This window comes from Thunnus thynnus, chromosome 21, assembly GCF_963924715.1.
Source record: "Thunnus thynnus chromosome 21, fThuThy2.1, whole genome shotgun sequence".
Taxonomy (NCBI): Eukaryota; Metazoa; Chordata; class Actinopteri; order Scombriformes; family Scombridae; genus Thunnus; species Thunnus thynnus.
Window position 1 is genome coordinate 24,620,022 of NC_089537.1, and position 16,989 is coordinate 24,637,010.

Sequence of the window (16,989 nt, forward strand, 5' to 3'; positions counted from 1 at the left end):
GGCCAAGGTGAGGATGTATGAGCAACAGTGAGTATGTGATGTCTGTAGAAACTATAATGCAGTTTTAAGTTGTGTGTTTGTTTACAATAGACCTTTGTCACAGGAGACATTTTGACATGTCACAGTAGGGAAAGCACAGGTATAATTAATAAACTTATTGATTGCTGCATTCCAATTATGTCAGCCAGTCCTGTTGTTGTGCATGCTGGCTCACTGGGAAACTTAAATGGAACAGAGCCATCATTCATGTTATTAGTAACACATGTGTTTTACTATTACAAATCAAAATGTCTGTGGTGAAAAAGGTTCATTATGCTCTACATAGTTTAGATCGTGCAGGCTGATACACACCAGTATTTTGAATTGAAGATGCTGGTGTGTGTTGGGGTCACTGATGATTTATTCTGATTATGGGATTAAAACCCGCTAGACAGAATAAAAATTAATGTGCAATTCTTATCAGAATCTATCATCTACAACAGCTAGTATCCTATACTGATGGCCTGGTCAGAAGGCGGCAGGTATCTATTCTCTTATTGAAGTGATGATGTCATTGTCAAGTCGCCATTACGCATGCCAGATCTGTGTAAAATTTTGTGCAACCAACACCAAAGTGTTGCAAAATAATCACAGAAACCTCAGTGCTCATGTGCACAACAAACTTGTTGGTTATGATGAATTATTATGTACAGTTTTTAATGCAAATCAGCAGCTGTGTTGGAGACACATTGATAAAACACAGTCATTAATCCACTCCTGGTGTCTCTGTCCAAAACAGTAACTGGAGGCAACAACTGCACATATAATCTTTTAAAGAGTCTGGCCAAAGTGTTGCCTGGAGCTCTGCATTTTTAATTACAACGCAGGTAGACGAGTGGCTGTGTTGAGCGACATGACGTGATAAAGACTGTTAAATTTTATAGTGGTGTGTCTCAGAAAAAAGTGTTATTTTAAAAATCCTAATCCATGTGTGGATCATCACTGGGATAATGTTGTCAGCAGTTAGTTTTGCAGGTTAAACAGTCAAATCTAATGGAGTTAAACTTTCAGAAAAAAATTTAAGGAAAAATTACAACATGCAAATACGACACCTCATTTTAAATTCTTAAATTTTATATTTGACAGTATGGTGGTATTTCACTGCAGATGGTTATTCATTATGATGGCATATATGAAAACATGGTGCATCATCAGTGTGTCCAGAGAAGTAAATTCAACTTAATAAGAGTCACCATCTGTTCTTGGCAGTATATTTGAGCTACTGTATTCATATTTGAAACTCCTGACATCACAGACAAAAAGTTTCCACTGAGGAAAAATCTCCACAGTATACAAACTGTCAGTGCATCATGACGGGGAATGCTGTGTTTAGAGCGGATGAAAGTAATGAATGTGATTGGCCATGATTGTCACAGCCTTTAACACACTATTATCTGCTCCGTGCTGCTGAGTTCATGAAAATAAAGCCCTTTATCTGCTTAACATCAGCATGTTAGCATTGTCATTGTGAATATGTTGATGTTAGCATTTAGCTAAACGTACTGCTGTGCCTACATACTGCCTCACAGAGAGTTAGCATGGATGTAGACTCTTAGTTTTGTTAACCTTTATTTATCAATGTAGGTGTATTGAGCACATCACATTCATAACATTACACTCACTCACACTGTACCCTAACCCTAACCCTAACCCATAGACCAATGAAAAACTGCAGTGTGTATCATGTGTAGTGTGTTGCATTTCTAAAGGGATATTGTGAAGCTTTAATTTTAGGTTTTCAGATTTCCACAATCTCAGTTACTTGAGCCAGAAAATTACAATTTTGTGAAGGGGCGACCACTGTGGTGGCATGTGCATTAGCGCATAAATAAACATGGCTTCAAGCACTGCCCAGCTACTGACACAACTACTTTTATAATAAAAATACATCTACTGTGGGCTCAGGTTTGACATAATTTCTAATCTTCTTTCTGGTTTGGGCAGATAGCTGATTTTCAAAAATATTAAGTTAGGGAACTTAATGATAAAACTCCTGATACAGATTTCCAGAGAAGTTTCTGTGTAGTATGAAGAAGAATGAATAGATGGAAATACAAGTTCAGTTAAGCAAAAATATTTTTTTTTAACAAAAAGCACAGAAGAGTAGATCTTCCAGTGTTCCCATTCCTTGGTACTTGCAGACTACTGTGTGCACCTGTGAGAGCAGCTTCTCAACTCTGAAGTATTTTAAGGGGACATATCATGCACATTTCCAGGTCTATATTTATTTTCTGGGGCTCAGCTGGAATATCTTTGCATGATTTACAGCTAAAAAAAAACTCTCCGAGGCAGCCCCTCAGTTCAGCCTCAGCTGACGGCCCCTCAACAGACTTCTAGCAGTTATATTTATATCAGTCACCACCACATAAGATAACATTGTCTACTTACACTTATTTCTCGATTCTAACTTTAATCTACCCTCATTGATATAAATAGAGTGGACAAAATAGAAGAAACACCTCTCTGTATTTAAGTCAGTATAATTCAACAGCACCACAAACTTTAAAATGACCATTAAGTTGAATCAACACCTCTGTAAAACAGTTCCAACAGAAACTGAGCATTATAACCTTCATGAAGGCAGGTTTTATTGCAGGACTGTTGCTATTAGATTGCATTAGTTGTAGCCAACACCAAGTGTACCCATAGAGTAAACTGATAGTTAACTGTCAGAGGTGACTAAACTGTAACTAAATACTGTAACATGAGTGTGAACTGAAAATATACAAACTGTGTCACTGAACTTTGGGTTTAAGAATGGCTTCTTGTCGTGTCCTCCTACTTCCTCCTTTTACAAGAGTGAAACAGTGAGAAAAATGGCTGCTCATACGAATTGCTACTTCCCAATAAAATAAACGGATAAATAAATCAGTTAAAATGAAAGAGTGGTGCAGTCCCACGCCATTTCTAAAATATTAATGCTCTGTGTGTTTCAGGTAATGCATCTGTGTATATTTTGCTGACCCATACACCTTGCTGCATGCCTTTTTGTTCCAGATGTCGCTCCTATGAGGACTGCTGTGGGACTCGCTGCTGTGTGAGAGCCCTGTCCATCCAGAGACTATGGTACTTCTGGTGAGTTACAGCTGTGGCTGCTGCCTGCTCTTCTCCTGCAGGGATGGACTGCTGACACAGCCAGCTGGGACACACTAGTGCCATTCACAATAGCTCTCTAAGCTTCTTTTTTCTTTTGTCTTTACTGTGACATTTACTCTACCTCCTGGCATTTTGTACTCTATGCCTGGTCGTCTGAACTAACAGCTTGCTGACTGCTTGTTGTTTAGCGAGCTTGTTTGCTTGGTCAATAAAGGGACAAAGAGTTTACATACTTTATTCAAATGACATGCAGTATTTCAGCTAGTATTACTATCAGTGTCTGTCTCATAACAGTCTGCAGACCATTCCTCTTTAGTGGAGCAGTTCACATTATATTACATTATATTATAAGGTTAATTAAAATTGGATGGTCCAACACATCCACAGAAATAAGCTACAATGGCTTCTTTCATTTTAGATGCTCTGGATCTCCAAAGAATTTGCACTGATTTGCTATGTGTGAGCAAGCACATCCACTAAATTTAGCATTTTTTAATGCAGATGTGACCAAGCCTTATGTTGGTACTTGACTGTTTTTTTTCTTTCTTTCTCAAATGATGTAGGGTCAGTGACTGTTTATTCAGGCCATGGAAGGGCTTAATATCGATGTCAGTGTCTGTTCAACAATACAACATATCATATTAGTCCTATGCTGACGACACACAGTTATACATATCTGTTTCTGCCAACCACCTTAACCCAGTGAATGATCTCATCCAGTGCATTACTGAAGTTAAATATTAGATGGCCAAAAATTTCTTGCAGTTAAATGAAGACAAAACTGAGATTCTTTTAGCAGGTCTGAAGGCTTTGAGACACCAGATTAACTCTTTGTTAACTCCCCTACCAGTAAAACCCTGTGATCATGTCAAAAACTTGGGTTTGATCTTGGATGCCGATCTTAACTTTCAGAAGCACATCTCCAGTATCTCTAAAACTGATTTTTATCATCTTAGAAATATATCCAAAGTTAGATCTTTCCTGTCACAGTCTGATTCTGAATAGTTGGTTCACGCATTCATTTCCAGTCGACTAGACTATTGTAATGGACTCTTTGCTGGACTGGCAAAGCAAACACTTAATAAACTCCAGCTTATTCAGAAAGCTGCAGCCAGCGTATTAACCAAAACCAGAAGGTGTGAACACATCACTCCTGTTTTAATTTCTCTTCACTGGCTCCCAGTAAAGCAAAAAATTGATTTTAAAATACATTTTTAAAGCTATGAACGGCCTAGCTCCCACCTACGTTGTTGACATGCTCTCTGAATACACGCCAGACAGACCCTTGAGATCATCAAATAAAGGTCTCCTCACCATACCTAGAATAAAATCAGCTCACGGTGCCTTCGGCCATTATGGTCCCACTCTTTGGAATTCTCTACCACATGAACTCAGGTCTGTTACAACAGTGTCTTCCTTTAAAAGCAGACAAAAACATATCTTTTTTCACAAGCTTTTAGTTAGGTTAATGGGTAAAACCTTCTTTTTAGAAACAGTATTATTATTGTTATTTCTTTTAACAATGATAATAATAATACCTTCTTACCCTACTCTGTTATTGTAATACCTTCTCGCCTTCTAATTTTTTTCAATACAGTCTAATATGTTTTTATATGTTTTTATATATGTAACATCTTCTTATTTTGTTTTATCTTACTTGTTTTATATATGTAATGTTAATGTAATATATTCGTTATATATGATCTTTATTTGTTTTTAAGCACATTGAGTTTACGCTTGCCGTATGAAATGTGCTATATAAATAAATTTGACTTGACTTGACTTGTTTGAAGAGCTCAACAAGAAGAGATCAAGAAGAGAGTGCATAAGAATGCTTACTAAGGTTGACAGCAGAGTGATTAGATCCCGCTGATGTGATACATCTTCAGTAAGTGTAGGCCAGTGAAGATAGGAGATAGATAGAATCCCCCAGAGGTCTAGACGCTGGTGGTGATGGAATGAAGACAGCATCCAATGAAGATGGAAGATGAAACTTTTCAGTTGAAACACCTGAATCGAGCTGTGGGATAAGGTGGTGGGTTGCGCAGTCATAGATCTATAAGAGAAATACTGTCAGGTTCTATCTGCAACTCTTTCAAGCAAATGAGCTGCTCATCTGAATAACTTGTGAAACTTTCTCATAGTTACGGTTCAGTGTAGCCAGCTGTGAAAGCTGTTCACTTCACACAGTCAAGATTTATGCATCACTGAGGTCTGTTCTCTGTAGTTTTTCTGGAATTTTGTTTTGGTTTTTAGCATACTGAGGGGAGTTGACATCCTACAGTAAAAGACAATCATTTTATAGGCTGATTCCAGTATTATTTGGAAATTTGACTATTTTTACACCAACAAAAAGTAGATATTATCTTGAGTGGGAGACAGGTGAAAACAGGTGGTGCGAACAATAATTTGTGTGCACAAGATACAAATGATATAATCTCATAGTCTGTTACACTAGTCACATAAAATGCTGACTAGTGTAACAGACTCACTCATACTGTTTTTTCTTTAACATTAATATTATATTAATTATTTGATAAGTGTGTGTTCCTTCCACAAGTTTGTTTACTTCATTTGATGTATGTACACATAATGAAGTATAATTATTCTGCCACAATGCTCAAGTTACCAGTGAGCCAGTTCATGGACAGTACATGAGATCTGAGGGAAAAACGAATCCCTGCAAAAGCAAAACTAAAGTATAAGCAGTGATATTGCAACCAGGTTAATAAACAGAATGCAAATGGTCACGCACACACACACACACACTCGCTCTTAAAGCAGTGATAAGTGTTTTCGTGCTTCCTGTGTAAAGTACTTGCACTTACAAAAAGGTTGAGCAGAGGGGGACATTACTGTGTGACATTATGAATCTCTCTGGTCAATAGGTGAATGAAAGTGTAGCCGTGGTTCAGGGCACCAGAGATGAGAAACTGAGCACATTTTTAACCGATAGAGAAGTGCTTTGTGTCAGCACATCCCCACAGAGAGCACAGATATTATTGAACTGCATGTTTTTGTGGGATGAGGAATTCACAGCTGTGGGGGGAAATATTTATCTCTGAAGCTGCTTAATGTCACTGGGTGTGACTTTGTTGTGACTGGTCATGGTGGTACCTCTGTGTCTGCTTGCTGTGTTGCAGATAATACTAAACAATTTAGACTAGATGAAACCCAGACTAAAACCAGATCTTTCCCTCCATCCTCCTTTCTTTCCTTACTGAAGTCTTTCTAGTCCTGCTAGATTGGTGACGAGGTTGGGTCTGTTGTTTCTCTCTCAGGGTGCTGCTGATGATGGGAGTGTTGTTCTGCTGCGGTGCTGGCTTCTTCATCCGCAGAAGGATGTATCCGTCCCCTCTGAGAGACGAACCAGCCTTCAACGTCTCCTTCACCAGGCACCCTGTCACCACACCAGGTACAGTAATATTCAAACTCATGAAAAGGTGGAAAACAGGTGGCAAAAAAGTGAAGGCTAAGAATAAAAGAATGAAAACGTAAGTCCTGCAGGTGAAATGTGAGACTCGACATGCAGGCTGCTGTCTAATGGAACAGTTTTAATCAATACAGCCACATAGTGCCTCACTCTTTATACACACAAGTGTAGCCCAAAGCAAATGTTGCCATATTTTTAGAACACTAAACTGATCAAATTTATATCAGACAGACATGGATTGTGGTTTTTATATTAGACAGGTGTTGGCTCCAGGCTGTGAAACACCTTTAAACAAAAATAAGTAACAACAGTCCTCAATTTTAAGTAAATTGATCAGCAAGCATTAGCTAAGTGAGAGAACTTAACGCAAAAGTGAATAAGAACCATGTTAACCTGAAATATCATAAGTGCAGCAGAGAGGAGAGTTTCCAATGGAAACCATGTTGATTGCATTCAGGCAGTACAGAATTACAACCATCAAGCATACATATACATGAATTTTAAAAAATGAGTGAATAGATATTTATGCTTAAAAATGAATCTGGTAAATGTGTGTACACTGCAGCCAGAGATAGCATGGCATATTTGATGTGGTTTATTCTCAGCCAGCCCTCTTTTCTAACATCTATTTATAGAGCAGCCCTCTCTACAAGCATCTCCAGAAAAAAAGAAAAAAAAAGAGGTGAGATCAAATAGAATATGCAACATCTTTACCTTTTTTTAGGCTAATCTATTAATCACCACTGGTTGATGATATAATATAATTGCTTAGTTTACAATTAATGAATGAATGAAACTAAAAGTGCTGTAAATAGCAGCCATGCATAAGCAGGGCCAATTTGTTTTGGTGAATTGTATGGTTTCTTTGGATTTCTTTTATTTGAGGGGCTGCTGGGGCTGCCAGAGATGTTCTCAGTTGATTAAAGCATCGGTTCATGATCTTTTATGTCAAGTGCCAATATACTGGCCATCAAGATTCCCTTCCTGATGTGTTTCCAATGGAAGTGATGGGGGATCATATCCAGTTGTGTCTGCCAACATGTTCATTTGAAGCTAATATGAGGCTTCAGATGTCCAAATTAATCAAATCCAGTTGATATCTGCCAAGGTTAGTAGTACAAAATACTATCCCTCCACTGCAGCTCAACCAGGAAACACAAAGAGAGAAGTTCAGTTGTACTAAAGGCTGTAACTTTAAAGGTTTTCACTTGATTTGATTAACACAGACTGCTGAAGCCTCATATTAGCTTTAGATAAACTTTGGAATGTGTTTTTGCACAGAACGACAGAAGTGTCAGTGGTACAGCCAGGATCAGATCAGAAATACTGGAGTTCTGATTGAAAGAACAGTTGTGATTAAAAAAGATGAGCCGCTTTGAAAAAATCACTGTCCCATCAGTGATTGAGGCAAATCCTAGTAAATGCTACATCTTTTATCCTTTTGGGTTTTCGCCTCACTGGTGGAAAGGCCGAGATGGCGTTGTCAGTGGATCAGATGGTCCAGAGCAAGATATTACAACAACTACTGGCCAGATCGCTTAGCAAGTGGGGATGGATATGTACTGTGTGGACACTGTAAGCCAAAATGTGTCCTTATGCAATATGATGAACAGATTCTTGACATGGTATCTGTAAAACAAATGGCAGGCTGACTATTTATGGTCCTGAAAAGATGATGATGATAATTCTGGTGTTGTGCACCATCAGACTAAAGTTTTCACTTAAACAAATATGGGTGTATCAAAATCTAAGACTAAGGCAGGTTTCTATTTCGGACAATTACAGTACACCTTGGTCACTTTTCACATAATCAACCGATAGATTAAATAGTAGGTTGCCATGAAATTAGCAGAACACATTCACACACTTCACCTGAGATTTGACAGCAGTTTTTTTGCCACTGGAGGTTTTTTGGGACTATGTCAGAAATGTGTGTGATGGGAATGACTCCCTGCTTAAGAGTTTAATGCGTTCAGATGAAGCAACCGTTCATAAAAAGGATTTGTAAAATCCTTTTTGTGAATGGTACAAAGGGAGGATATCTGACATTGTTTGGGAGGAAGGCATCCCGATGAAAAGAAACCTGAAGAAACCTGAAGGAGAGTTTGGCAAACCTCCTTCATGATGTTGCATTTGTGTAACAGTTTATGGTCCTCTTCTGAAACGACAACTGCCGTTTCAAAATACTGTTTTCTGCCTGATTCTTAATGTTTTAAAGCGCTATGCTGTTCATTGTGATCAACATTGTGACTGTAATTCTTAATTTAAAACTTGGGATTTTGGGGGAAAAGTAGGGCAGCCAATAAATCTCTGTGAGTCTTTCTATTAAATGAGTGGAATTCTGCTCTGTGTGAATCAACCAAGCAGAAAATTGAATGGAGAGCTCCAATAATAACTACAGTGTAAAACTAAATTCTGCAGGCAGACTAGATAGTAGAAAGGTGACCCAGAGGAGGAACTCCTCACTAGTTTCTCTCTCTACTGAACTAAAATAAAGTCACTATCACAGCCAGCTTCTTCTAATCATTCCTGAAATTCTCCTCTGACAGTTTGAAAGGATTTCATAAGAGTTCCATTTGGGTCTTTGGATTGTAGCCAAATATTTAATCCCAGAAGAAATAATTAAGGAATCTCAGTGATGTAACAGTGCCAGTGGCAGCTCAGGCAAAAAGAAAATGAACAAGGTGAGGATGTTATGTCAATGATTACATCAGGGCATTGCAGTCATGAAAAACCTGGAAAAGTCATGGAATTTTCATTTTCCAGGCCCCAAATCCCAAAACATTTTGGAAAAGTCATGGAAAATAGTTCAATATTTTAATATTGAATATCAGAGCCATTAAAGTACATGGCCTGTGTAGTTTTTTAAAATCAATTTGTTTGTCTGTGTGATCACTCACATGATGTGATGTGTACAGTAGGATACAGTAATACATCTTTGGCTGGAGTGATCCTACATTGCAGGTTAAACATGGACAAAATATACCAAAATATACCAGACCTGTCTTGGATTTTTATTTCACTTTAAGCATATTTTTTACACAGATGTTCCAGTACAGTACTCTGCCAAAAGGAGTTGAATTAACTGTTAAAGTAGGTCTGTTCACTTTGAAATAAACATGAAGCTATCCTCTTCTTATTGGCTCACAAACCTGGGGTCCCCCTTCTGTGCGGGCACACCACCAAATGAAGTGCAGCCAGATCATGAATGTATTAAAGGATAAGTTTCATAATTTTTTCAAGTCTGTCTTAAAACAACTGTCAGGAGCCCAAACAAACACTAAAACAGTTTTTTCTGCCGTTCATACTGAGCATTAGAAGATCCCTTCATAATTCACTTAAGTGATGGGGGACAAAATCCACAGTCCTCTCTTATGTGTATTTATTATTTTGTTATTTATGAAGCTTCAGCGTCCAAATGAGTCAAATCAAGTAGATATCTTTCAACATTACAGTCTCTTTAGTGCCAAAGTTCCTCTTTTTGTTACTATACTTCCACCACTGCTCAACAGGGAAACACTGTCTGAGGAAACACAAAGAGGGAATTTGATGCTAAAAAGACTGTAAATGTGGCAGATATCCACTTGATATGACTCCATAGCATATTTAGATGGAATTGATGGTGAGTATTAACTGGAGGAATTATTACAGCGAGCAAAACCTGCGTCAATGTTCATATTGAAAAATTGTGGACCTATCCTTTAAGAGAGCTGGATATGGCACCAATACTCATCTTTCCTGCCAGATTGTCCCATTGGCCACTCATGGTAGTTTAACAAAAAAGTCTTGTTTTCCCTGCAGACCCTCACTATAAAAGGGACATCTGTAAACTCCCACCAACTAGGAAGCAATGTTGGCCTCTTCTGGAAAGATGCTGTCAGTTGCTGTGGAGTATAATGATGACCTATGTGTGGTGTGTGAAAGATGATTGAAACAGACAGGGTCTATAAAGCAAGTCAACTGACACTAAATGAGAGCTGTTTCTCTTTTATCCAGTTTCCCAGCAGCCAGGAAGTATGCAGGGCTTCGGCGTCAACGGGATGACAGGTGGCGACGCGGGTGTTACCATGACACACCCCATGTTCCCGGCACAGCCTGGCTCTGCCCATATGATGATGGGTTCCTATCCTCCACCTCCGTCTTACTGCAACCACCCGCCACCACCCTATGAACAAATATTCCACAACAGTGACAAGAAGTAATTTCCGCTAAGAGCTTAAGAAATGGAACTTGACAAGAAAGATGAAAAGAAGGCTTAATTATCAAGAAGTGTTCATTCAGATGAAGCTGAGGAAGAGGAAACCCTGCCATTTGTTTGCAACTTAACTGTTTGTGGATGTAAGACTTGGAAAACAATGACACACAATCTGTTGTCCTGTGGAAAAGACAAAAACCAGGCACAGTAACCAGAATCTAGATGCACAGACACACACTCATTCGTTCACTCACACACACACACACACACACACACACACACACACACACACACACTGCTTCATCTGGAGTGCTTCTTTTACTCTTGATTTCTGTGGATCTATGTGTACAGTGACCGTGCCAGCCTTGTTAGACTGAGGACGAGCGAGGATGGACCTGTTCAGGTGGAGGTGTTGGATTCACTCACTGTCACCTGTCTCCTCCACCCTCCCAATGCAACTACAGATAGAACTGTGCACAATGTAACAGAAAATGTCTTTCGGGCTCATAATGTATTAAAATGCTGGATACTTTTTGGTGGACATTGGTGGAAATATTTTCAGCTTGAATAGCCCAAGAATAGAATTATTAAAAAAACAAACATTTTGAAACACACTAAAATGATTTCAAGGATGACACTAACTGCTTTTCTATCCAGCATTTTACTGCAACATGGGCTCTTTACTAAATGATGAGTTCTTGATACATTTTTTATCACAGTATGTGTAGAACGGTTATGTAATGACATATTGAGCTGCTACAGCAGTCACCGGCTCATTCTCCTCTCCTGTTAGAGCAATGAAGGCTTCAGTTCACAGGATGATACCATGAATCAGGAATGAACAGAGTGGCTGTTGCTGTGCTCATGTTCTAGTGTCATATGGCCATTCTTGCTGCTGCTGTTTGACTGGCAGGTGGGACATGACTGGCACTTTACAGACATGATGTGACATTGGTGAAAGGACATGTTGCCATAAATAAATACAGTGCTGCTTGAAAATTTGTGAACCCCTCTGCTCTATTTCTGCATAAATATGACCTAAAACGTGATCAGATTTCAATGTAAGTCCTAAAACTAGATAAAGAGACATCAATTAAACAAATGGGACAAAAACCTTACAGACATCGGGTCATGCAGTAAGACAATGACCCTAAACACACAAATTGTTCTACCAAAGAATGGTTAGAGCAGAAGAAAGATAATGTTTTGGAATGACTGAGTCACAGTCCTGACCTTAATCCTATAGAAATGCTGTGGAAGGACCTGATGCAGGCAAATAAACCCACCAACATCCCTGAGTTGAGACTGTTCTGTAAGGAGGAATGAGCTAAAATTCCTCCAAGCTGATGCACAGGGCTGATAAACAGTTACTGGAAACGTTTGGTTGAAGTTATTGCCATAAAAGGGGGTCACACCAGTTACTGAAAGCAAGGGTTTATTTACTTTTGCCTCACACAAATATGATGAAGACTGGATAATTTTCCTCAATAAATAAATGAATAAGTTTAATGTTTGTTTAATTGGGTTCACTTAATCTATTTTTAGGACTTGTGTAAAAATCTGATCTGGTCATGTTTATGCAGAAATAGAGAAAATTCTAAAGGGTTCACAAACTTTCAAGCAGCACTGTATGTATTGGTGTTTAACTAATAAGGAGAGGAAGGAGAGAAGTGGATGCAAACGGTTATTCCTCTGCTCTTTGACTGTGATGTTGATGTTGTGGTTGACAATAATTCTGCTGTGTAGGAGCTGCAGCAGTGATCCATGTCCCTCATCTGACATTCCTGCTGAATCAAGAGTGTTGTGTGCCAAGAGCCTCGACCATCGAGCGAGCTGCCTCCCAAAGTAGCTCGGGGGCAACTTTGCACTCAGCTTGTTTCTCAGAAGCATGACTGTTTCATCTCTCCAGTCACTTTCAGCAGAAATCTAGTGAAGAAAAGAAATCAGTTGCTCGAGACTCACTGGGTCTGTATGGTTGTAGTAAGTTACTCATATCATCATTCTGCATTTAGCTTATGTTTTTTCTCCTTAAAATTTATGTTAAGATGTTAATTAAACGGTAAAAAAAAATGGTTATAGCAACACGGTAAATCAAACCTTAACTGCAATCCAAACAGTTTTTTCAGTGTGGTTAATAGAAATATCTGGTGAATAAGAGAAAAAAAGGAGCCAGTCCGGACTGAGGAGAAGAATCTATTATTGGTTGAATCTGCCAGAAAGAAAAGGATTGTCCAATTTGAAGCTACAAATGAAGTGAGAAATAACATGTACTCAGTTTTCTTGCCTCCAAACATTCCTTCTTACACTTATTTGCTTTCTTGCTGTGAGTTGAATGAGAAGATCAATACCAGTCTCATGCATGTCTGGTAAATATGGAGCTGGAGCCAGGAGACAATTAGCTTAGCTTAGCTTAAGAGCTTTTAGGGGGGAAAAGTAAAAAAATAAAAATACCTACCAGCACCTATAAAGATCACTAAATAAAATGTTTTATCTCATGTATTTAATCTGTATACAAACAAATATAAAAATGGGAATTGTGGTTTTAGGGAAAGTTTTGTGCTGGGGACTCTGGGAAATCACTGCATCCAGCTGTTGTTCACCAGGAAATACTTTAAGCACATAACTCCACCTAAAACCACAAATTGTGTTTTTTATATTTCTGTTTGTGTGCAAGTTAAACAAACAAGATACAATCAGTGAGCTTTGGATGTATATTTTGTTAAATTTGGGCAGAGCCAGGCTGGCTGTTTCCTCTGCCTCAAGTTTTTTCATGCTAAGCTAGGCTAACCACATCCTGAATCCAGCTCTGTACTCGCACTCCAGGGTAGTGAACAAACCAACCTATCAGGCATGTCATATATCATTGTAAAGCTTAGAATGAACAATATTGGATGAAAAACTTGTCAATCAAGTCAAGCTTAGGTTGCAGCAAGTTATCTGTGTGCATTCTGATTGGCTAATCATTCGCATCTGCTATATTGGGATGGTGCATGTCGGAGGTTATTACTCAAAGAAGAATTACTGCAGTAGAAAAATAACCACAAAATCACCTTTGGCTTTCAAATGAGTGTAGTATTGCACATTTATTACAAGTCTGAAACATCGCTGAGCTGGGAGGAAAATGAGGGTTTAAGATACGTCTGGGTGCTATAACAAAACCAGGGAGTGTGTTTTTAAGGATAAATGATTTGTTTAAGGATACAGTCCAAGGTCATGAATTAATCAGGAAATCATGTAAATTATAAAAACACTTAAGTTAATGAATAGTAATTTAATTTTATTTGATGATGCACTTAGTTAGGCTGTCTATTCGTCAGTAAAGTAATTTTATTTTTTGCGTAATTATTTGCATGTGTGGTTCTGTCACCTCTGCTTGAAGGTGGATTTCAGTGAATGTTATTATGATCAAGACCAAGTGAATTATGCAAACATGCACCTTTGTTCCTTGGTTTTAAGTAATTCACCGAAATCAGTGTGGTAAGTGTGTTTGTACGAGAGAGAGATAAAGTCAGCTTCTTAGACTGTCTGCCGAATGTAAAATAGCTAAGCACTCTCCTTTTTGTAGTAAAGAGGAAATAAAAAGCAGCAGGTTCAGACCTAGAGAGCCTGTCATCACTACAAAACATGAACCTCCCATGCACACACACTTTATGCCTGCCTTTAAATATTCAGTTTTCAGATTTTTAGTGTTGCTCTTTTAAAAAGTTGGGGGACTCACAAGAATCAGATGGAAAAAAGAAAAATTTGAAGTAGTAGAGGCCGAGATATCTTGACTTTTATTAGTTAGGCTCAAAAAACAATGGATCCTACACTTCACATAATGCAACACGATAGACTCTCCATAACTAGTAAATGTCTTTCAAATTCTGTGACTATGGCTGAATTCAAATGTGCAGACCTCACCATACTTGCAGACTCAAGGACTTTTCAGGCACGTCCCTAGGAAGTCTGCAAATGCTGAGGTCTGTCCAAACCCACAATTCATCAAGTCCTCAAGTGGACCTTCAGCAGACTCGGAGTCCACCCGGGGTGCAGACTTTGCTCTAAAAATTACCCATAATCCACAACAATATGGAAGTGATGATGTAAAAGAAAATAATAATACAAATTATGTTATAAACAATAATTATTGTAAACAATAATTATTAACATAATAATAACAGCTGTGTAAAATGTTTACTTTTGATGACATTTGCTTTTTTCATTTTAGTTGTATAATTCAATTGATGCGGTGAGATTTGATAATCTGCATACAGAATAGCAGGCCTATAGGCTTAATAACATGTTTATTTTGTTTATTATAATCTGCTAAACTAGACGTGATGATGGTGAACATGTCATGAGATCACCATCATGACTGAAACCCATGAGAGCTCAGGCAGCTAGTCCAGAGGGTGGACATTTGGATTCAGCACAAGTTTGTAATGCAGGCTTTCTGTTATAGATTTATAGTTTCTAAGGCAAAGCTGAGATAACTCCTAATGACATCACTATGACATCATCAGGGGTTATTTTCTCAAACTTGTCAGCGCTCCTCCAGGGCAGGCTGACAGTACTCCCGGTGACTAGGAGACTCATCATCATAAAATGTGTTGTGGGAAGAACGTTGAAAAGATGCGTGGATAAGGTTACATTTTATTTAGTTGTATTGGTGCAGTATAGCTACTGCCCACCAGGGGCAGTAATGAGCACTGTGCTGCTGAGCAGGCATCTATGACGTTTCATGCAGCGTGTCCTAAATCCTTCCTCCACACTAAGTGTAAGCAGGTTTTAGTATGGAAAAGTGACAAAATAAGGTATAGTCAAACCACACAGCATGTGGACTAAATACGCACAATTTTTGGCACAACACAACGCACAAAGGAAATGGAGGAGCTCAAAGTTGAAAATAATGAGAGCTAATTGTTGATGGTAATGGGGCAGCTCCAGAAAGAAAAAAATAAGTATTAAATCTTTGAAGATTTTTTGATGTGTATTTGTTAGCTAGTAACACTTTACTCTTTTTACTGGCATTTATAAGCGGTATATAAACATTTAATAAATAATATAGTTATAAGCAGATACAAGGTCAATTTGAAGTGTTTATTAATGCACAATATTTGTCAAGAATTATAACTTCTCCTATTAGGACATATTTTAATAACATTTTATATTATTATAACTGTGCTTTACTATATTATTGATTATCTGTTTATACAGCAGCCTCCACTTATGGGTGTCCACAGGAGGAGTTATAGTCGATTAAACTTATATCTGCTTACAACTACATTATAATGTGTTATAAACCATTTATTAACTGTTTATAAATGCTAACTAAGGGGGCTTAAAGAAAAAATTTACCAAAATGGCAAATGATTTTATTTTTTTAATACAAACTGCTAAAACTGTGTACAAAGACAACTTACTGTGTAGAATTAGTATGTAGGATGGATTTTGGACACTGCAATGGTTTGTGTTGACTCAAGAGGGAGATAATAAATCACCTGATGTTGTTTTTTTTCCAGCTTTAGAGTCACTAAGAAGATTTCCAACCAGTTTGTATTTTAAACATTTTTCCAGTAACACTATGAGCAGATCTGTGACTTAAATGTCCCAAATCAGGGACAGCTGTGTTACTTTGAAATGTCGGGGCTATAAGATGTCATGAAGAATGACCATTTTTATGCCAGACAAAAAATCAAATTTCCTGCCAGAACTCTGTACTTATCAGGCTGAAAAAGGCTTTGGCCAGGATAAACAATCATTCATGAAAAGTGAAATCTGATCTAAATGTCTCATTAGTCTCATTATATTTGTCAATTCCTGATCACAATTGAATTTACATGTGTTTATTCTTGGTTCCTTGTTGTGTTAAGAGAATCTTGAGACATGGCCTCCACACTCTGTGTTATTAAAAAGAAGACCAGTATGTACAGAGTGATGTGTGTCATTTTGCTGAAGAACACAGTGACTGTACAGAGAACACAGAACTTGATGTTCATGAGGAGATGTTGCATTCATGAGATTTCATCATTAGCATTACTGACTGCACCAGATTATTGTATAAGGTGACATGTTACACTATGTTTGTGAGCAAGTTTCATTCACAAAAATTACTAGTGAAGATTAAAAAAGGAACTTCACACTGTGGAGCTTGAAGTGCTGCTGTCATAAAGCAGCAGCAGAAGATAACATAACTAATGTAACTGTGTATAATAGTACTTGGGAAGCTGAAAAAATGAGAATA

The 16,989-nt window shown here is 38.0% G+C and overlaps 1 protein-coding gene across 1 annotated transcript in view; it reads left to right on the plus strand.

Annotated features, from left to right (window-relative positions):
- Positions 1-16,671, plus strand: part of vopp1b (VOPP1 WW domain binding protein b) — a 51,980-nt gene extending 35,309 nt beyond the window's left edge. Inside the window, exons 3-5 of the mRNA XM_067577865.1 lie at positions 3,037-3,114; positions 6,417-6,550; positions 10,565-16,671. Of these exons, the coding sequence (XP_067433966.1) occupies positions 3,037-3,114; positions 6,417-6,550; positions 10,565-10,770 (418 nt within the window). The 3' untranslated portion in view covers positions 10,771-16,671. The remainder of the gene's footprint in view (positions 1-3,036; positions 3,115-6,416; positions 6,551-10,564) is intronic.
- Positions 16,672-16,989: the final 318 nt, after the last annotated feature.